The 16,101-nt window shown below is 39.1% G+C and overlaps 1 protein-coding gene across 1 annotated transcript; it reads left to right on the top strand.

Annotated features, from left to right (window-relative positions):
• Nucleotides 1–83: 83 nt before the first annotated feature.
• LOC123946876 (60S ribosomal protein L32-like) lies at nucleotides 84–596 on the top strand. The gene has a single exon (XM_046012721.1). The coding sequence runs from the start codon at nucleotides 130–132 to the stop codon at nucleotides 535–537; it is 408 nt and encodes a 135-aa protein (XP_045868677.1). The 5' UTR covers nucleotides 84–129; the 3' UTR covers nucleotides 538–596.
• The last annotated feature ends 15,505 nt before the right edge of the window (nucleotides 597–16,101 follow it).

Genomic DNA, 16,101 nt, shown 5'->3' with positions numbered 1-16,101 from the left:
CATAGCAATTATTATGATAGCAATGTTATGAGTAGTAAATGAACAGTGCTTGGAACATAATAAACAGTATGTCCCCCTCTCTTCCTCGGCACTGCCTGCGGAGGTGGCAGCCATCTGTTACTGGGCATCATGGCTGCCCTCAGACCTTTGGTGAAGCCCAAGATCGTTAAAAAGAGGACCAAGAAGTTCATCCGGCACCAGTCAGACCGATATGTCAAAATTAAGCGCAACTGGCGGAAGCCGAGAGGCATTGACAATAGGGTGCGCAGAAGATTCAAGGGCCAGATCTTGATGCCCAACATTGGTTACGGGAGCAACAAGAAGACAAAGCACATGCTGCCCAGTGGCTTCAGGAAGTTCCTAGTGCACAATGTCAAGGAGCTTGAAGCGCTGCTGATGTGCAACAAATCTTACTGTGCAGAGATTGCTCACAACGTCTCCTCCAAGAACCGCAAAGCTATTGTGGAAAGAGCAGCCCAGCTGGCAATCAGAGTCACCAATCCCAACGCCAGGCTGCGCAGCGAAGAAAATGAATAGACAGCTTGTTGTGCACGTCATATTTGTGTTAATAAAACCATAAAACTGCAAAAAAAAAATAAAAAAAATAAACAGTATGTAACAGTCAGGTAAAACAAAAAAACATGTTGTTCCTTTATTTTCCTCTAGAGGTTAGATGTACTTGATCTTATCTTTATTGTTATAACGGTTACAATTAAAGCTTAATGAAACATGTTTACACATTTGTTTAAGAATCGCAATAATGAGTATGCATAAGCTTCCGATTTCGAATAAGCTGGGCTATTTGAAAACTATCTTACCTCATTTTTCGCCTTCATTAACTATTTGTTGTTTTAATTCAAATTCTACCTACAATTAATTTTGACATCAGAAAGCATTTTTTTCTGATGATTTCAGTAATCTCCACTTTTATATTGTAAATACATTTTAAGATTTCAGTTTCAGTATTTATGGCCTCTCACGTTGCTTAAATTCTAGCTCTCCTCTCTCTTGTTTTATTTTGCTGCAATGGATCTTTGATACTTTCCGAGGACAGCATTGTTGCTGGCAACACTTTGGAGTCCTAACATGTTCTATGATGTCTTTGTCTTCACACCTCACTGATAATTTGGAGGAATAACAATTCTAACTCAATTTTCTCCCTCTGAATTAAAAAAGAATGTTAATAGTTTTTGTTAGCTAGATTTCAACTGAGAAATTTGACGCTGTTTTGATTTTTTTTTCTCTACATTTTTTGAGTTTAGAAGCTATAGAAACATCTTTTGGTAAAGGTCTTTTCCATGTTTTTTTCTTTATTGTTGCCAGAAAGGGCCACTTTAATCTCAAGACTTGTTCTGTTTTTCAGCTTGTAGACATTTTCCTTCGACAAATTGTTGATTGAGTCATAATCATTACTTTTTGCCCCAGCACGCCATGTCCCCATTTAATGTTTTATTTTTTCTTCTTTTCCTGGGGCTTTGGTGATGTGGATGTTGGATCTGCTCCATCTAGCCTCTACCATTCTTAACTCTTTCCGCATTTGTTCGTTCTCTTTTCTGGTCCTGGGGGATTTCCTTGACTCTGTCTTGCAGAATGCTACCCCGATCTTCAGACGCACCCGCTGGAAGAGAGCCAACCGCCGTGTTTAGAGCTCATGGGTGGAATCTCTGGACCGTCCGGTTTCCCTGGCAAGGACTGGTTGAGAAGCAGATAAGGAATCTGGGAAAGTGCATAACCACAGAAACTTTACATTCATCGTGGAGAAATTTTATGTATTTCTTTAATAGCCAGGATTGTCTTCCTGCTTCCCTTCTCTGTACTGAGTTACAGATTTTTTTTTGTAAAGCAGGGTCCACACCCAGTGTGGAGCCCAACAAGGAGCTTGAACTCACCACCGTGAGATCAAGACCTGAGTGAAAATCAAGAGCGGGATGCTTGACATACTGAGCCACCCAGGTGCCTCAGTTCCCAAATTTTCTTACCTGTTACTTCTTTTTATCTCCCACTCCCAGGCCTACCCTAAAGACTCCTTAACCTCCCACAGATCGTATTTTGCTCAAAGAGCATTTTTTGTGCTTTAGTCTGAGGACAAACTGTAGCCACGGACAAAAACAAGGTGGCACGTGGCAGAGAGTCCTCTCAATAGTTGCCCCTTTACCTACCCTGTCACCAGCTCTGATTCTTTGTCCTTATTTATCTTTATTGAAGTGACTCTGAGGCTTGTGAGTTCTCCCAAAGAAAGGCTCTTATCACCATGCTAGCCTTTTTCTCTGTGTTGGGCTGTTTTTACTACTCTGGTTTCTGACTCACTCTAGTCCGGTTGGCTTCTTGTGGTCCATTGATACCTCAGGAAGTGCTATTAGATCTTTTCCCTCGTCTCCTCCCAACCCCCCACGCCTTCCTCTTCCTCCTCCTTCTTCCAGCCATATTATTGATTTATGTGTTTCTTTGTAGTTTTTGTTTTACCTTTTTTTTTTTTTTAAGTGGAATCTTGGGAAAATCTTTAAATGAGAATCTTACATGAGAAAGGGAAGGTAAACAGCTATGTTCTTTCCACCGTGTTGAAGAGTAAGTTTGGCCAACTCTCAGGATTGGGTGAATCAACTTTCAATGAAAACCTTTTTCTCCTTTGTCTGTTTCTATTACTGAAGTTATGAAATCTAGAAACTAGAATGGGGAGTCCCCTTTAAAGCTAGAAGTGGCTGTGTGACTCAGTGTTGGACAACATGTTGTAGGCATAAATCTTAGGGGGATGGTTTTTTTCAGGAGTAAAAAGGGAAAATCCTTTACCTTTTTGTCCCCTTCTGTCCCTCAGCTTTTTTTTTTTTTTTTTTTCATTTTCCCTCCCATCTGGCAATCTTTGGAATAAGATCATGGGATCCAAGCCAACATTCTAAGGATGGTGGAGCATAAAGAAAGAAATCTTGGTCTCTAGTGGTATAGATGAAGAGCTGAACCAGCATTAGTAGGATTTTCCCTACTTTTTCTTTGTGGGGAGGAGAACCCTCTTTTTTTTTTTTTAAATTTTATTTCTTTATTTGACAGATAGAGATCACAAGTAGGGAGAGAGGCAGGCAGAGAGAGAGAGAGAGGAGGAAGCAGGCTCCCCGCCAAGCAGAGAGCCCGACGCGGGACTCGATCCCAGGACCCCGAGATCATGACCTGAGCTGAAGGCAGCAGCTTAAACCACTGAGCCACCCAGGTGCCCCAGAACCCTCTTTTTTAAAGCTACTGTTAGGTCCTTTTTTCTATCAGCTAAAGGCTAATGTAACCTGACTAAAGCTTATTTCTATCTTGGTGGGCCACAGTGTTACCACAGCAAAGGGGACAAGGTATCCTTCAGGAAATTACCAAAACATCTATATTTGTTTCTGATTACAGGTTTTAATGACAATATAATATGTCACTGAAATGAATCCATTAATTATTTATAATGTATTATTAACTTAATATTGTTAAAATGGCAATATCTCCACAATTGGTCTATAGGTTGAATATAGTCGCTACCAAACTTCTTTCTAACTTCTGTGCAGAAATTGAAAAGCTGGTTAAAATCCACAGGGAAATGAAAAAGAGCAAGAATAGCCAAAACAATCTTGAAAAGAAATAATACTGGTAGACTTCTACTTCCCAATTTTAAAACTTACTACACAGCTAATAACGATGACAGCATGATACTGGCACAAGGACAGACAAGTAGATCAGTTATTGATATTATTGTAGCATATTGGTTTATGATAGCTGGAATTCACTGATACATTTAAATACAAACAATGATGAAAGTCAAGCTATTCAGGATTTATTTAGTAAAATTTGAACATGAGCTTGAGGAAGAAGTCACCTTATTTTTTTCTGTTTGTAAGCTGGATTCTTACCTCATCATAATTTCAAGGTGATACCCCAGTTGCAAAATAATTCACATGTCAAAGATGAAAGTGTCAGAATTCTATCCTGGGAACTTCCCATGAAAGTTAACATGTAAACATTGTAACAGACATGTGTCAAATAACAGCCCAAATCATGAGGATGAACTTCAACCTTGACTTAAAAATTACTTTGGATGTTAAGTTGAAAATAGAGCTACCCTATGACCCACCAATTGCACTACTAGGTACTTACCCCTAAGATACAGATGTAGTGAAAAGAAGGGGCACATGCATCCTAATGTTCATAACAGCAATGTCCACAATAGCCGAACTGTGGAAAGAACTTAGATGTCTATCAACAGATGAATGGATAAAGAAGATGTGGTATATATATATATATATATATATATATATATATATGTATATATATATACAATGGAATACTATGCAGCCGCCAAAAGAAATGAAATCTTGCCATTTGCCACAACATGGATGGAACTAGAGGGTATTATGCTGAGTGAAGTAAGTCAATCAGAGAAAGACACTTATCATAGGATGTCTCTGATATGAAGAATTCGAGAGGCAGGGCAGGGGATTGTGGGAGATAGGGAAGGAAAAAATGAAACAAGATGGGATCAGGAGGGAGACCATAAGAGACTCTTAATTTCAGGAAACAAACTGAGGGTTGCTGGGGGATGAGGGGTAGGGATAGGGAGGGGTAGGGATAGGGTGGCTGGGTTATGGACATTGGGGAGGGTATGTGCTACCATGAGTGCTGTGATATGTGTAAGCCTGATAATTCACAGACCTGTAACCTTGAGGCAAATAATACATTATATATTAATAAAAAAAACAAAAACAAAAAGCAAAAAAAAAAAACAAAACTACTTTGGATGTTAGCTGAATTCTTGCTATATGGTTTGGATGCACTGTAACAGAATCTGAGGTCTGTATTATAGGCAGAGAGAATACTTAGTAAAAAGTCAAGAAACGAGGGACTCCTGGGTGGCTCAGTTGGTTGGACAACTGCCTTCGGCTCAGGTCATGATCCCGGAGTCCCGGGATCGAGTCCCGCATTGGGCTCCCAGCTCCACGGGGAGTATGCTTCTCCCTCTGACTTTCTCCATGCTCATGCTCTCTCTCACTGCCTCTCTCTCTCAAATAAATAAATAAAATCTTTAAAAAAAAAAGTCAAGAAATGAGTGGGAGCTACCTTTTCTTTTAAAATTTGTTTATTTGGTGGGGGGAAGGGCAGGGAGGTAGGGGCAGAGGGATAGAAAGTGTCAAGCAGATTCTGTGCTGATCCTAGCTGAAACCAAGAGTCAGACATTCAACTGACTATTCCACCCAGGTGTCCCAGAGTAGATAGGCTACCTTTAAAGGTCTTTTATTTTGAGAAAATATAATAGTAATTTAAAGAGCCATATTCAAGATATACGAAGCAGGTAAATGGCACATTTACCTAGAATTGTTGTTCAGTTTTCCTAAGTGTCTGGGAATGAGGGTTGAGGGCTTCACTGGATGTTCATTTTTGATCAAGTGCACTACCTGGATATTTGAGAGATCTCTTTCTCTTGATATGGCGATAGGGGCCTGCACACCTTATCTTACCTAGATTAGGCAAGGTTACTTTACCTTATCTTTTTGGGGGGTCAGAAGGAATGGTTTATAGATGTAGAGGATGAGTAGAAAATTTAAAGTTGGGAGAATAAATCATATGATAATATTTGTTGATGGAAGTATCAATGCCAAGATAAGAATGAGATTTTTGGAGGCAGAAACCACCTCTCAATGAAACATTCCTAGAATTTATATTAAAAATCCAAATAATGATGATAATGATAATAATAAAAGTGTACTTCTAAGAGAGTATGGTTTGGTGGAAAGAGCACAAAACTTATGATCAGAAGAACTCTGAGCCTATCCCAGCTTCAAACTCCACTTGTTAATATCCTAATGTAGTCAAGCCATTGTTTCATTTATACATTGGATTTGAAGGAATTGTTTGACTGCAAGTCATAGAAATCCAATTTGTTGAATCCTGAGGCAAAAATAAACTTATTGGCCAGGAACCACACCACAGGAATGAAAAGGACAGTGTTCATCTCATGGGGAGCTCCAGGATCCTAAAATTGGATTTTATGAGTGTTTGCATTGGATGTCTCTTTTTTTCTAATATTCTCTGCAGGATGGTTATATTGTCTAATACTAGCTTTGCCATCAAGAAAGATACGTGTCCACAGGCAGCTCTGGATTTATATGACTTACGACTGAAGAGAAAAAGAACGTTCTCTTAATTACCTATGTTTCAAAATCCAAGAAGAGCTGCTGACCAGGTCAGTTTGGGTCACCTGCTCAAGCTATTGTTTGGGCATAAACCCGACCACAAGATACTGTTCTTGCCATCACCTGAAGCAAATGGATCAGGACATTTGAGGGCCCAAGCTGACTTCTGTAGCCAGAAAGTCAGCTTTCTGTGATTATCATACCCAACACCCCCCTCCACCAAAAGAAAAAGTGAGATGCGTAGATGCTAGGGAGAGAAATCAATGGTAGATGTTATATATATTATATATTGCCATTTTCCACTATAGGTATAATAATAACATGAATCTCAGAGTACTTTTGTGAGAGCTGAGTGGGATGGACCACATGAGGAGTTTTGAAATCTATAATGCGGTCCTTGTGAGTGAGACTGTCATTCTAATACGGTTATATGTTCTTAAAATAGAGCAGTTACCTTTTTTACCACTAGATGACAGTCAAGTATAATTAGCTTATCGAAATGCTCACCTTATACAATTACTAAACATAAGCCTAGAACTAAGTCAGCATTTTTTTTTTTTTTCAAATGTGGTCTTGGGAGCCTGGGTGGCTCAGTGGGTTAAGCCGCTGCCTTCAGCTCAGGTCATGATCTCAGGGTCCTGGGATTGAGTCCCGCATCAGGCTCTCTGCTCAGCGGAGAGCCTGCCTCCCTTCCTCTCTCTCTGCCTGCCTCTCTTGTGATTTCTCTCTGTCAAATAAATAAATTAAAAAAAAAATCTTTAAATGTGGTCTTCAGTGAGCCAGAAGAAAAGAAGGTGCCATTTAAAGAGAGGTCTGCTTATCCCTTGGAAATAACATAATGCTTGTCAGTGTTAGTTGTTTTCTCAAATTCATTCATTCACTCCTTTGAAAACTAGTTTGCTTGGTGTCCAATTTTCTAAATTTAGTTTTCTACTTTTAAACCAATATTATTGACTTAAAATGTACCTATCATGAAATTTATCCTTTAAAAGTATACAGTTCAACACAGAGGACATGGGGGGATGGAGAGGAGAAGGGAGTTGGGGGACATTGGAGGGAGAGACAAACCATGAGATACTGTGGACTCTGAGAAACAGACTGAGGGTTTTGGAGGCAGTGGGGTGGGGGCTAGGTGAGCCTGGTGGTGGGTATTAAGGAAGGCACATATTGCATGGAACACTGGGTATGGTGCATAAATAATGAATCTTGGAACGCTGAAAAAAAATTACCAAAAATAAATAAATGAATGAATGAATGAATGAATGAATGAATATAGACAGTTCAGGGACACCTGGGTGGTTCAGTCAGTTAAGCGTCCGAGTCTTGATTTCAGCTCAGGTCATGATCTCAGGGTCTTGAGATCAAGCCCCCGTGGAGCTCCCTAATCAGTGCAGAGTCTATTTGAGATTTTCTTCTCTCCCTCTGCTCCTCCCGCCTTCTCTGTGTGTGTGTCTCTCTCAAAAATAAATAAATAAATATTTAAAAATAAATAATGTGTAATTCAAGGAGTTTTAGTTTATTTATGGAATTATGCAATTACCATAACCTAATTTTATAACATTTTTGTATCAGTATGGGTTGCTTTGAGTTGTGTGGAGAAGAAACCAAAGAGCTAGATGTGGAGTCTCGTTGGGTGATCTGTTCCAGGCATACAGACTCAATTTAATACTTCCAATAACAGCACTGATAATAATCCATATTTGTGTAAATAACACTATTTGCTGTATTCTAAGAACTTTACATGTGCTAATATATTTAAATTTGTAACCAAATTCCAATAGAGTAGAATGTCCCTCTGAGAAAACGTCTTTAAATCAGATAAAGAATGTGAAAACTCTAATAAATCATGATTTATTACTCTAAATTCATTGTACATGCTCCTACTCTCTAACGTTAGAAAATGATAAAACTGAGGTACCCACTGACATACCGAGGAAGTATAAGAATCCCAGCTCAAACTCAGGTAACCTGTCTGCAAGCACTAAACACAACAATATAAACTCATGCAAACTCATGGAGTATATGGTGTGCTATTCTAACTGTTGTTAATTTCCGTTCTGGTACACCAACCAAAATATAGATACTCGATACCTGTTTTTAGAATAAATGTATATTTTTCTTTTCTAAATGTTCATTTTGAAGAACGCTGTCGTTTACCTAGTTTTTATTTCTTTTATTTCTCATAGCACTCTTTTAAGGAGTATGTGGCAACTACGTGGGAAAGAAAAAGCACAGCTGCCCTAGATGAAAATTTTCATCCAGTTACCCCATATCAAATTCCTTGATAGAAAACAAAACTATATTTTTTATGTGAAAAAATATATTGCAAAAAAATGACGATTTACTGGCTGTTGTGACCAATACATTGACTTTTGATATGGCCAAGATGTACTGTAGGGCTCAACGTCTAAGGAGGGAAAGAGAACCAAAAAGAGACAGTTTAAATGCAATGTGACAAGTCTGAGTTGCTTGAGGGAGGGAGGGAGGGAGGGTCTTCACGGGAAAGAGAATGTGAATAATAATATATAGACTGGAAGAGCCCTTCTGGAAAGAGTGGTACCTGAACAGAATTTTGAAAGGCAAAAGGAATTTAGTTACAGGTAAAGAGAATTCAAGGTCACTCAGATTGTAGAACATTTACATCTCTGAAGTACAGAGATGGAAAGAAGAAGGGGGAAGATTCAGGTCATGAAGGCCTTTTCATGGTGTAATTTCAGCTACCATAAGAATCCACTTGAGGACTTCAAACAGGGGAGAGATGTCATCGAATATATTTTTCAGAAAGGCTGCTTTAGTGGTAGTGTGGAGAACACAACAGAAATAAAGTGATGGACGTAGAATGACCCATTAAGATATTGCTATAATATTTTAAGGGAGAAAATGTGGAGACTTGAACCAAAACATAAGGACAAAACACTGCATGTCTTAGAAGAAATAACACATGTAGAATTGGCTGAGGTTGGTAACTCATTCAATACGACGTATGAAGGGAAATTAGGGATTCAAAGCTAATATCCAACAGTGTTTGTTTAACTGGGAAGAAGGGGATAACATTTACCTTTGTGGGGAAAACCAGGAAGGAATAGGTTACAGAGAGACTAGAAAGAGATGAGACCCGACACAGCAAACTTGAGGTTTCACTGGGACATCTAAATTGAGACACCCTGCTGGCAACTGGATGTGAGTGTCGAGGCAGCTGATACACTTGAGCTGAAGATATACTTTTAACAATTGTTAGCATGTAAATGATAGCTGGGAGCTATTTGAATATCTTTCTCCACTCTCCTTCCTGGCCAATTCCCACCGTTTTTTGTTCCAATTCTGTTGCTCCCTTTACTGTAAAGTTTTCCCTGCCTCTTTCAGGCAGGCACAGGTCCAAATGCGTACATGGTGTCCATGCTTTCTGACATGCGCCATCAAGACCAGTCATCGACTTGAACTAAAATTGTTTGCTTCTATGTCTGCACGTCTAGCTTTTTATATATTTATTCCCGAGTGTTTTCAAGTCCAGCAAAGTTTCTGGCACATCAAGCATGTTCAGAAATAGACCTAGAACTAATCTTTCTGAACCAAACTGAATGATTGTCAAACCTTTATTAGAAATATAAAATAATGACACTGTGAAAGGTAAAGTCCTTGTTCTAGACTTTGGCACATAAACTTTTCTAATGCCATATATTTTTGTGTAAAAGTTCTTCTTTTAAAATCAATAGTGTCTGAAGTCCTTAAATTTCTGAACTGTTAAAGGGAGTCAGATGTTTTTAAATATTTAATGAAAATGTTTATGTACAACAATTGTGATTTGCTTACTTGACCTTTTACATTTGATTTATTGTAGATCATTAAAAGGATCTCCAGCAATGCTTTCAATGACTCTAAATGTTGAGTAAATGACTTAGATCATTATTTATTATTATATCTCTCCATTGAGAAATCTTTGTAACAAATTGAGTTCTTAAAATATTGCTAGCTGGCCAAGAAATATAGCATTTAAGATGCCTCATGACATAAACTGCTCTTCCTTCCTTTGGCTTCTGGCAAAAATGCAAGATAAACCAGACACAATTTTAAGAGGGAATTGAGAAACTTGATCATTTTTATTTCCGGCATTAAGAAAGACTAATGACGATGAAATGAACTGACAGCTGTGATATTTAACATAGCACGCTTTGTAAGAATGATTTAAAAATTCCCTTAAAACATAAGGTAGACTCTGTAGTTACATAAGGAGTCTGTTTTGAGTCTAGAGGCCCAGATTTGGTCTGATGGTCTTGTCATTTGCATTGAAAAACTGTTTTGAAATTCTTGGATGAAAATGTTTAAGTTATGAAGTTAAGATACTTCGTATCAGAGGAGCTGTATGATATGTTTATTTTAGCAATGGTCCTTTAAACTCCCAGAGGACTATTTGTAATTTAGTTACTTGGTTTTTTATTGTCCTCTTAAGGTAGATAGAGGATCAAATAAACCTAATTTTATCACTTGCTACCTTTTCCTGTATTGCTAACAGAGCATATCTGCAGGATGGTGGGGGTCTGTGTACTTTCTCCATTTAAAGTCAGGCTCATGCTTTCAAGTTACTCCCATCTCGTCTGTTCTTAATACTTCCCCTATGTGGTTGTATGAGCAGAGGCTGGGGTACAAGGAATAGTGTAGGCAACTTTTATGCCTACTTGATGGATCAGGCCAGGCAGGAAGCTGATGGACTCAAATGTGGTGACTGGAGAGACCATACTGAAAATCTGTTTGGAAAGGGATGGGCAGGCTTTAAGGAAATCAATGTGGGATGATGCATTGCCCTGCTGCTAATAATATCACAGAGTCACTATGACCCCTAAATATGGAGGTACAAGTAGGGGAAAGAGGAGCTGAGAAGATGGCCTTATTCCAGAAGTCATGGCCTTGGGGGAGGAACACCAAATTTTGGCTCAGCTGCAAAGAAGCTGGAGGAATAATTACCCCAATTTCTTCCCCCCACTACGCTTGGTTCTGCTGCCAGCCTCTATTCTGGGATGAATTTGCCCTGCACACAGAGGATAAAGCCTTACTGATACGGTCTACCAAGGCTGGACTCTTAAGGTCAGATAGCTGGAGAAGGTAGGTGGGGGGGAAAAAAGCCAGCACCCACGTTTATAGCCATGTATACACTCTAAGGTGCATTTCACACAGGATTCAATGTGATTGTGTCAGACAGGCTTCCACCAGAGAAAAGAACCCAGATAAATGTATGAATGGATGGAGAGAGAGAGAGAGAGAGAGAGAGATTGAAAGAATTGGCTTACATGATCGTAAAGGTTCGCTAGGCAAGTCCAAAATCCCAAGGGCAGGCTTTCAGAAAGAGTAAGTCAGAAACTATTGGGCAGGAGACGAAGCTTCCGTCCACAATTTTTTTCTTCCTCATGGAAACTTCAGTTCTATAATTCAGTTCTTTCAACTTTCTGGATCAGATCCAGTCAAATTTGTGAGGAATACCTCCTTATCTAAAGTGGTTGTAGATGTTAAGCCCATCTATAAAATCCCTTCATGGTAGCACCTAGATTCCTTTTTGCATGATTCACTGGGGACTACGGGCTGATCAGATGGACACATAAAATGGGTGAGCGCAGTGGGAGACCAAGCATGAAAGACTACCCTCACATTGGGCTGCTCGTACAAGTTAATGTCAAGGAACAAGAATCATTAAGGGAGAAGATGATGCAAAAATAGGAAATTCTTTAAGTATGTAAGGGCTGCTCTTCAGGAATTTAATGTGAACCACTGGAGACACAACCACAGGGAAATGAGGCTACGTGAACATTCCTTCTGACTTGACCGCTAATACCATAGAAAAGGCCATTACAGAAAGATGGACATTTCAAGAAAAAGTTCCCAGTAACAGAACGTGACTCCGTAGGTGTGGATGTTACGCTAGTCATTGGGGGTATGGGGTTAAAGATAATTAGACATAATCACTATCTTCAAGAAACTTATTTTCTAATAGGAATACAGCGGAAGATTAAAACAATCACAGCAGAGTGTGATGAGTGGCGTGGCCTGGTATGCCATGAAAATATGGGGAATGGATAATGAACTTCAACTGGAGGTTGGGCTTCTAGGAAGAACCGATATAAAAGTATCTGGGGAAGAAAAGAGAAAGCTGGACCAGGAACAGCATGATTTGTGAAGGGAACAACATGCTTCTGAGTAACAGCTGAGCTTAGTATGGCAGAAGCAAGGTCTGGGGGAGCCTGCATGGACTCTGGCTGCTGTCTACAGGCAGAAGTCATATCATAAAGTATCTTCTTTGACAAAACATGGCGAAACTAAACCTGGAGAGTCTCTTACTATATAAATGACATGTTATTTGTACTTTACTCTTCATATAGAAAATATTTCAAATTTCCTTGCCTTCCTGTTTAGAATTCTGGCTTTCAATCTTTACTGCTACCACTCATGATAAAGTTAATCTGTGAAAACATTCACTGAAAAATGAAATTGTCCCCAAATTAAGAAGGATAGACAGGAAAAACAAAGCAGACAAAAAAAGGCTAATATTTCAATACACTTTCATGTGATTTTTCTATCATGCCCATTCGAAATTTTTAAACATAAAATGTCTATCCTTAAGAAGAAAGCAAATCCCTCCATACATCACAGGGTCTCAGCACGAGCTTACATTGCATTTTTTTCTGGACCAGAACATATTTACTGACAGGTGGTTGGGTCTAGGAGGAATCCAGTTTCATGAAGAATGGAGGACTGTCTGGGAAAGATCTCACTGAGGGAAGAGAGAATTCAGGAGGTCTTTCCAGGAAATCAGACCCGTGTCTGAGAAGTAGATGGAATGAGAACTTTATTATCTATCACTTCCATGATCTCTACTCAGACAGTACGTGCTCAGAAAGAATCTTAAGGCAGGAGAACTGCAAGAAACATCAGTAGAAGCAGGAAGAGCTGACTCTGGCAAATGGTGCTGCAGCTATTAATTAAATATTAGTCTTGCAGATAAAAACAGAGAGGGAGGCAAGCCATAAGAGACTCTTGACTCTAGGAGCCAACTGAGGGTTGCTGGAGGGGAAGTGGGCAGAGGAATGGGGTAATGGGTGATGGGCACGAAGGAGGCACGTGATGTAATGAGCACCAGGTGTTCTATCAACTGATGAATTCCTAAATTCTACCCCTGAAACAAATAATACAGTATATGTGAACTAAATTGAATTCAAATAAAAAATGTAAAAAAAAAAAAGAGTAAATATTCCAATAAGGTCATTACACAGGACACTTAACTGGTTTCATGTGCCCATCTGCCATGAGTTGTGGTCTAGCTACCAAAGGCTCCTACCCACAGATTTCCCCAGAGGTTGCTTCTGGGTGACTGGAGCCACCTCTCCACTAGAGATACCTCTGAGTTATGCTTGAGTGCCCAGGGCCTGGATCCTGGGAGAGGGTCTCTACAAAGCCCCCTCCCTTGCCCCAAGGTGGGAAGGGCTCTGCAGTGCTATTTAAGTTCCAGAAAATCACAAAGGAAGACACTGAGGTTTGACTTCTGGCAACTCATCTCTGCTTACCTTCTTCCCCTTTTCTACCTGGCTTCTCTTACCCCCTTCCAGGTTTCTCCTGAAAGCCCATCTTCCCAAAATCACTTGTAAATAAAAAACCCTATCCCAGGCTCTTCCAGAGAATCCCACCTAAGACACATGCTAAAATGATTTTTAGATAAATTGAAAACAACAATGAAACAAAATTCTTAAACTGAAAGTAGGTGACTATATTATTTCAAGGAAAAAACAAAAACAAAAACAAGAACAAAAAACAAACTAAAGCCAGCAACAAAACACATTTATACTTTTATAGATTTAACATTTGAGAATGTTAAACACAAGATTTAAAAGTCATACTGGAAGAAAACTGGAATGTATTTCAGAATCAAGTAATTAATATCTTTTAATTAAAAAAATCAAAGGTGCACAGGAAAATGTTCACAAATATTATTCAAAAAAAAGGAAGTGGGTAGTAAAATAACACAAAAACCCCAATTACAGCAATGTGGTGCCATGTTTTGGTATACAAGATAATTCTTCCTCTTTTTCTCCTTCTTTTCCTCCTCCTCCTTCTTCTTTCTTTCTTCTCCTTCTCTTTCTCCTTCTCTTACTTCCTTCCCTTCCTATCCTTCTTCTTCCTCTTCTTCTTCTTCTTCCTCTTCCTCTTCTTTATAGAGAATGGCAATGCTCAATGTTGGATTAGGATGTGGGATAAAGACATTTTTACACAATGATGGTGGGAGTGAAAATTGGCATTTATTTTCTGGCAAGCAATTTTGCAGTATGTTACTTAAAGTTATGTACATTTTTCATGTAGAAATCCCACTTTCAGTTGTTTATTTTGAGGAGTTAGAGATATTGTCCAAGGCTTCTTAAATAGAATTTTTATTGTACTATTGCATATTACATGAAGTTGAAAAAGTCTGAATGCTAAAAAAAAATGTATTGAATAAGTTTGCGATGGCAAAATGATAGCTCTTATATTTCTAGTTATGATATTACTTCAGTGTCTTACTACGCTATCCAGTGGTAACTATTATTCACATCTGTGAAGAGGGTGATGAGGTCTCAGAAGATGAGTGACACACAAGGTAACAGGATTGTCTAACATCTGGAGGAAGCGTCCCATGTTCTCAACCAATACACAAGCCTGCCCTTGCAAAGCCTGATCTAAAACACAACCATGAAAGAAATGCTATTATGCAAAAATACTCAACACTGAGGATGTTCAAAATGTCTTGTCGGATGAAAAATAATACAGAAAATAGGACACACTGAATATTTTCTATAAAGAAAAAATGAAAAGCACATACATCATCTTATACGAAATTATTTAACAGAATCGTTGACATTTGCTTTTGTATGTAGATGTCACAGAGTCCTACTGTGGTGGGCAGCATGGAAGGTGTCTCCTCAAGAAGCCACCTAGTATGAATACCCATGTATAGTCTTGTCCTCTTGGTTGTGGGTGGGACCTGTGTTTGCTTTTTGTCCATAGGATATAGAAAAGTAACTGGGATGTCACTTCTGAATTTACATTGGGTAAGACTACTTGATTCTCTGGGGACTGAGCGTGGCCTGCAGGAGTTGGCAGCCACCTTCAGTCCTACAACCACATGGAAATGAGTTCTACAAACAACCTCAGTAAGCTTTTAAGTATATTCTTTCCCAGTAAAGCCTCCCTAGGAGGACAGAGCCCTGCCAACACCTTGCAGTGCTGTGAGGTCCTAAGCAGAGGACTCAGCAAAGGTGGCCTGCACTTTTGACCCAAAGATCTACGACATGATTGATGTGTACTGTTTTAAACTGCTGGTTTCGTAGTTATTTGCTATACAACAATAGGTACATAACACACGTAAGAACTCTGGGGCGAGTTTCATAGAATGGCACATATAAGGAGAAGTTCGATTCCGATTCTACAACCACGAGAAAATAAATTCAACTTCCAGTTTATGTATACGATTTTATCTATCTGCAGTGAGACATCCGATGTGGGGAGGTCAGAAACTGTTCCAAGTGCTTTACACACATTGCTCGTTAAATCCTCAGGACTCTTGGACGTAGTTACTGCTATTACCCCCATTTACAGTTAAAGAATCTGAGATAATGAGAATTTACTATGCAGATAACGAAGAATTCAGCATAAATAACTCAACCTTTAGGTTTTATTGTCAGGGTGGAGTGAAACATTTCTTTGTCTATCACTGTTTATAGTATTGACAGAATGAAAGACACAAACACACAAAGCCATATCTGTTTAACAAACACTAGGTTGAAGATAAAAAGTTATACTGTTCACTAGGAATCCCAGGTAGTTAACTAGACTAGATCCCTTCAGTCCATGGGGAAGCTATGATTTGCTGCCTGTGAGCAAATCTCAGAGAAGGTTTATCCTGCCTGGGAAACTCTCCTGGAGGACAGGACTTCTCCCC

The sequence above is a fragment of the Meles meles genome, chromosome 7 (genome assembly GCF_922984935.1).
Source record: "Meles meles chromosome 7, mMelMel3.1 paternal haplotype, whole genome shotgun sequence".
NCBI lineage: Eukaryota > Metazoa > Chordata > Mammalia > Carnivora > Mustelidae > Meles > Meles meles.
Note: the sequence above shows the minus strand (reverse complement) of the source record. Positions and strands in the feature narration are given on the sequence as shown.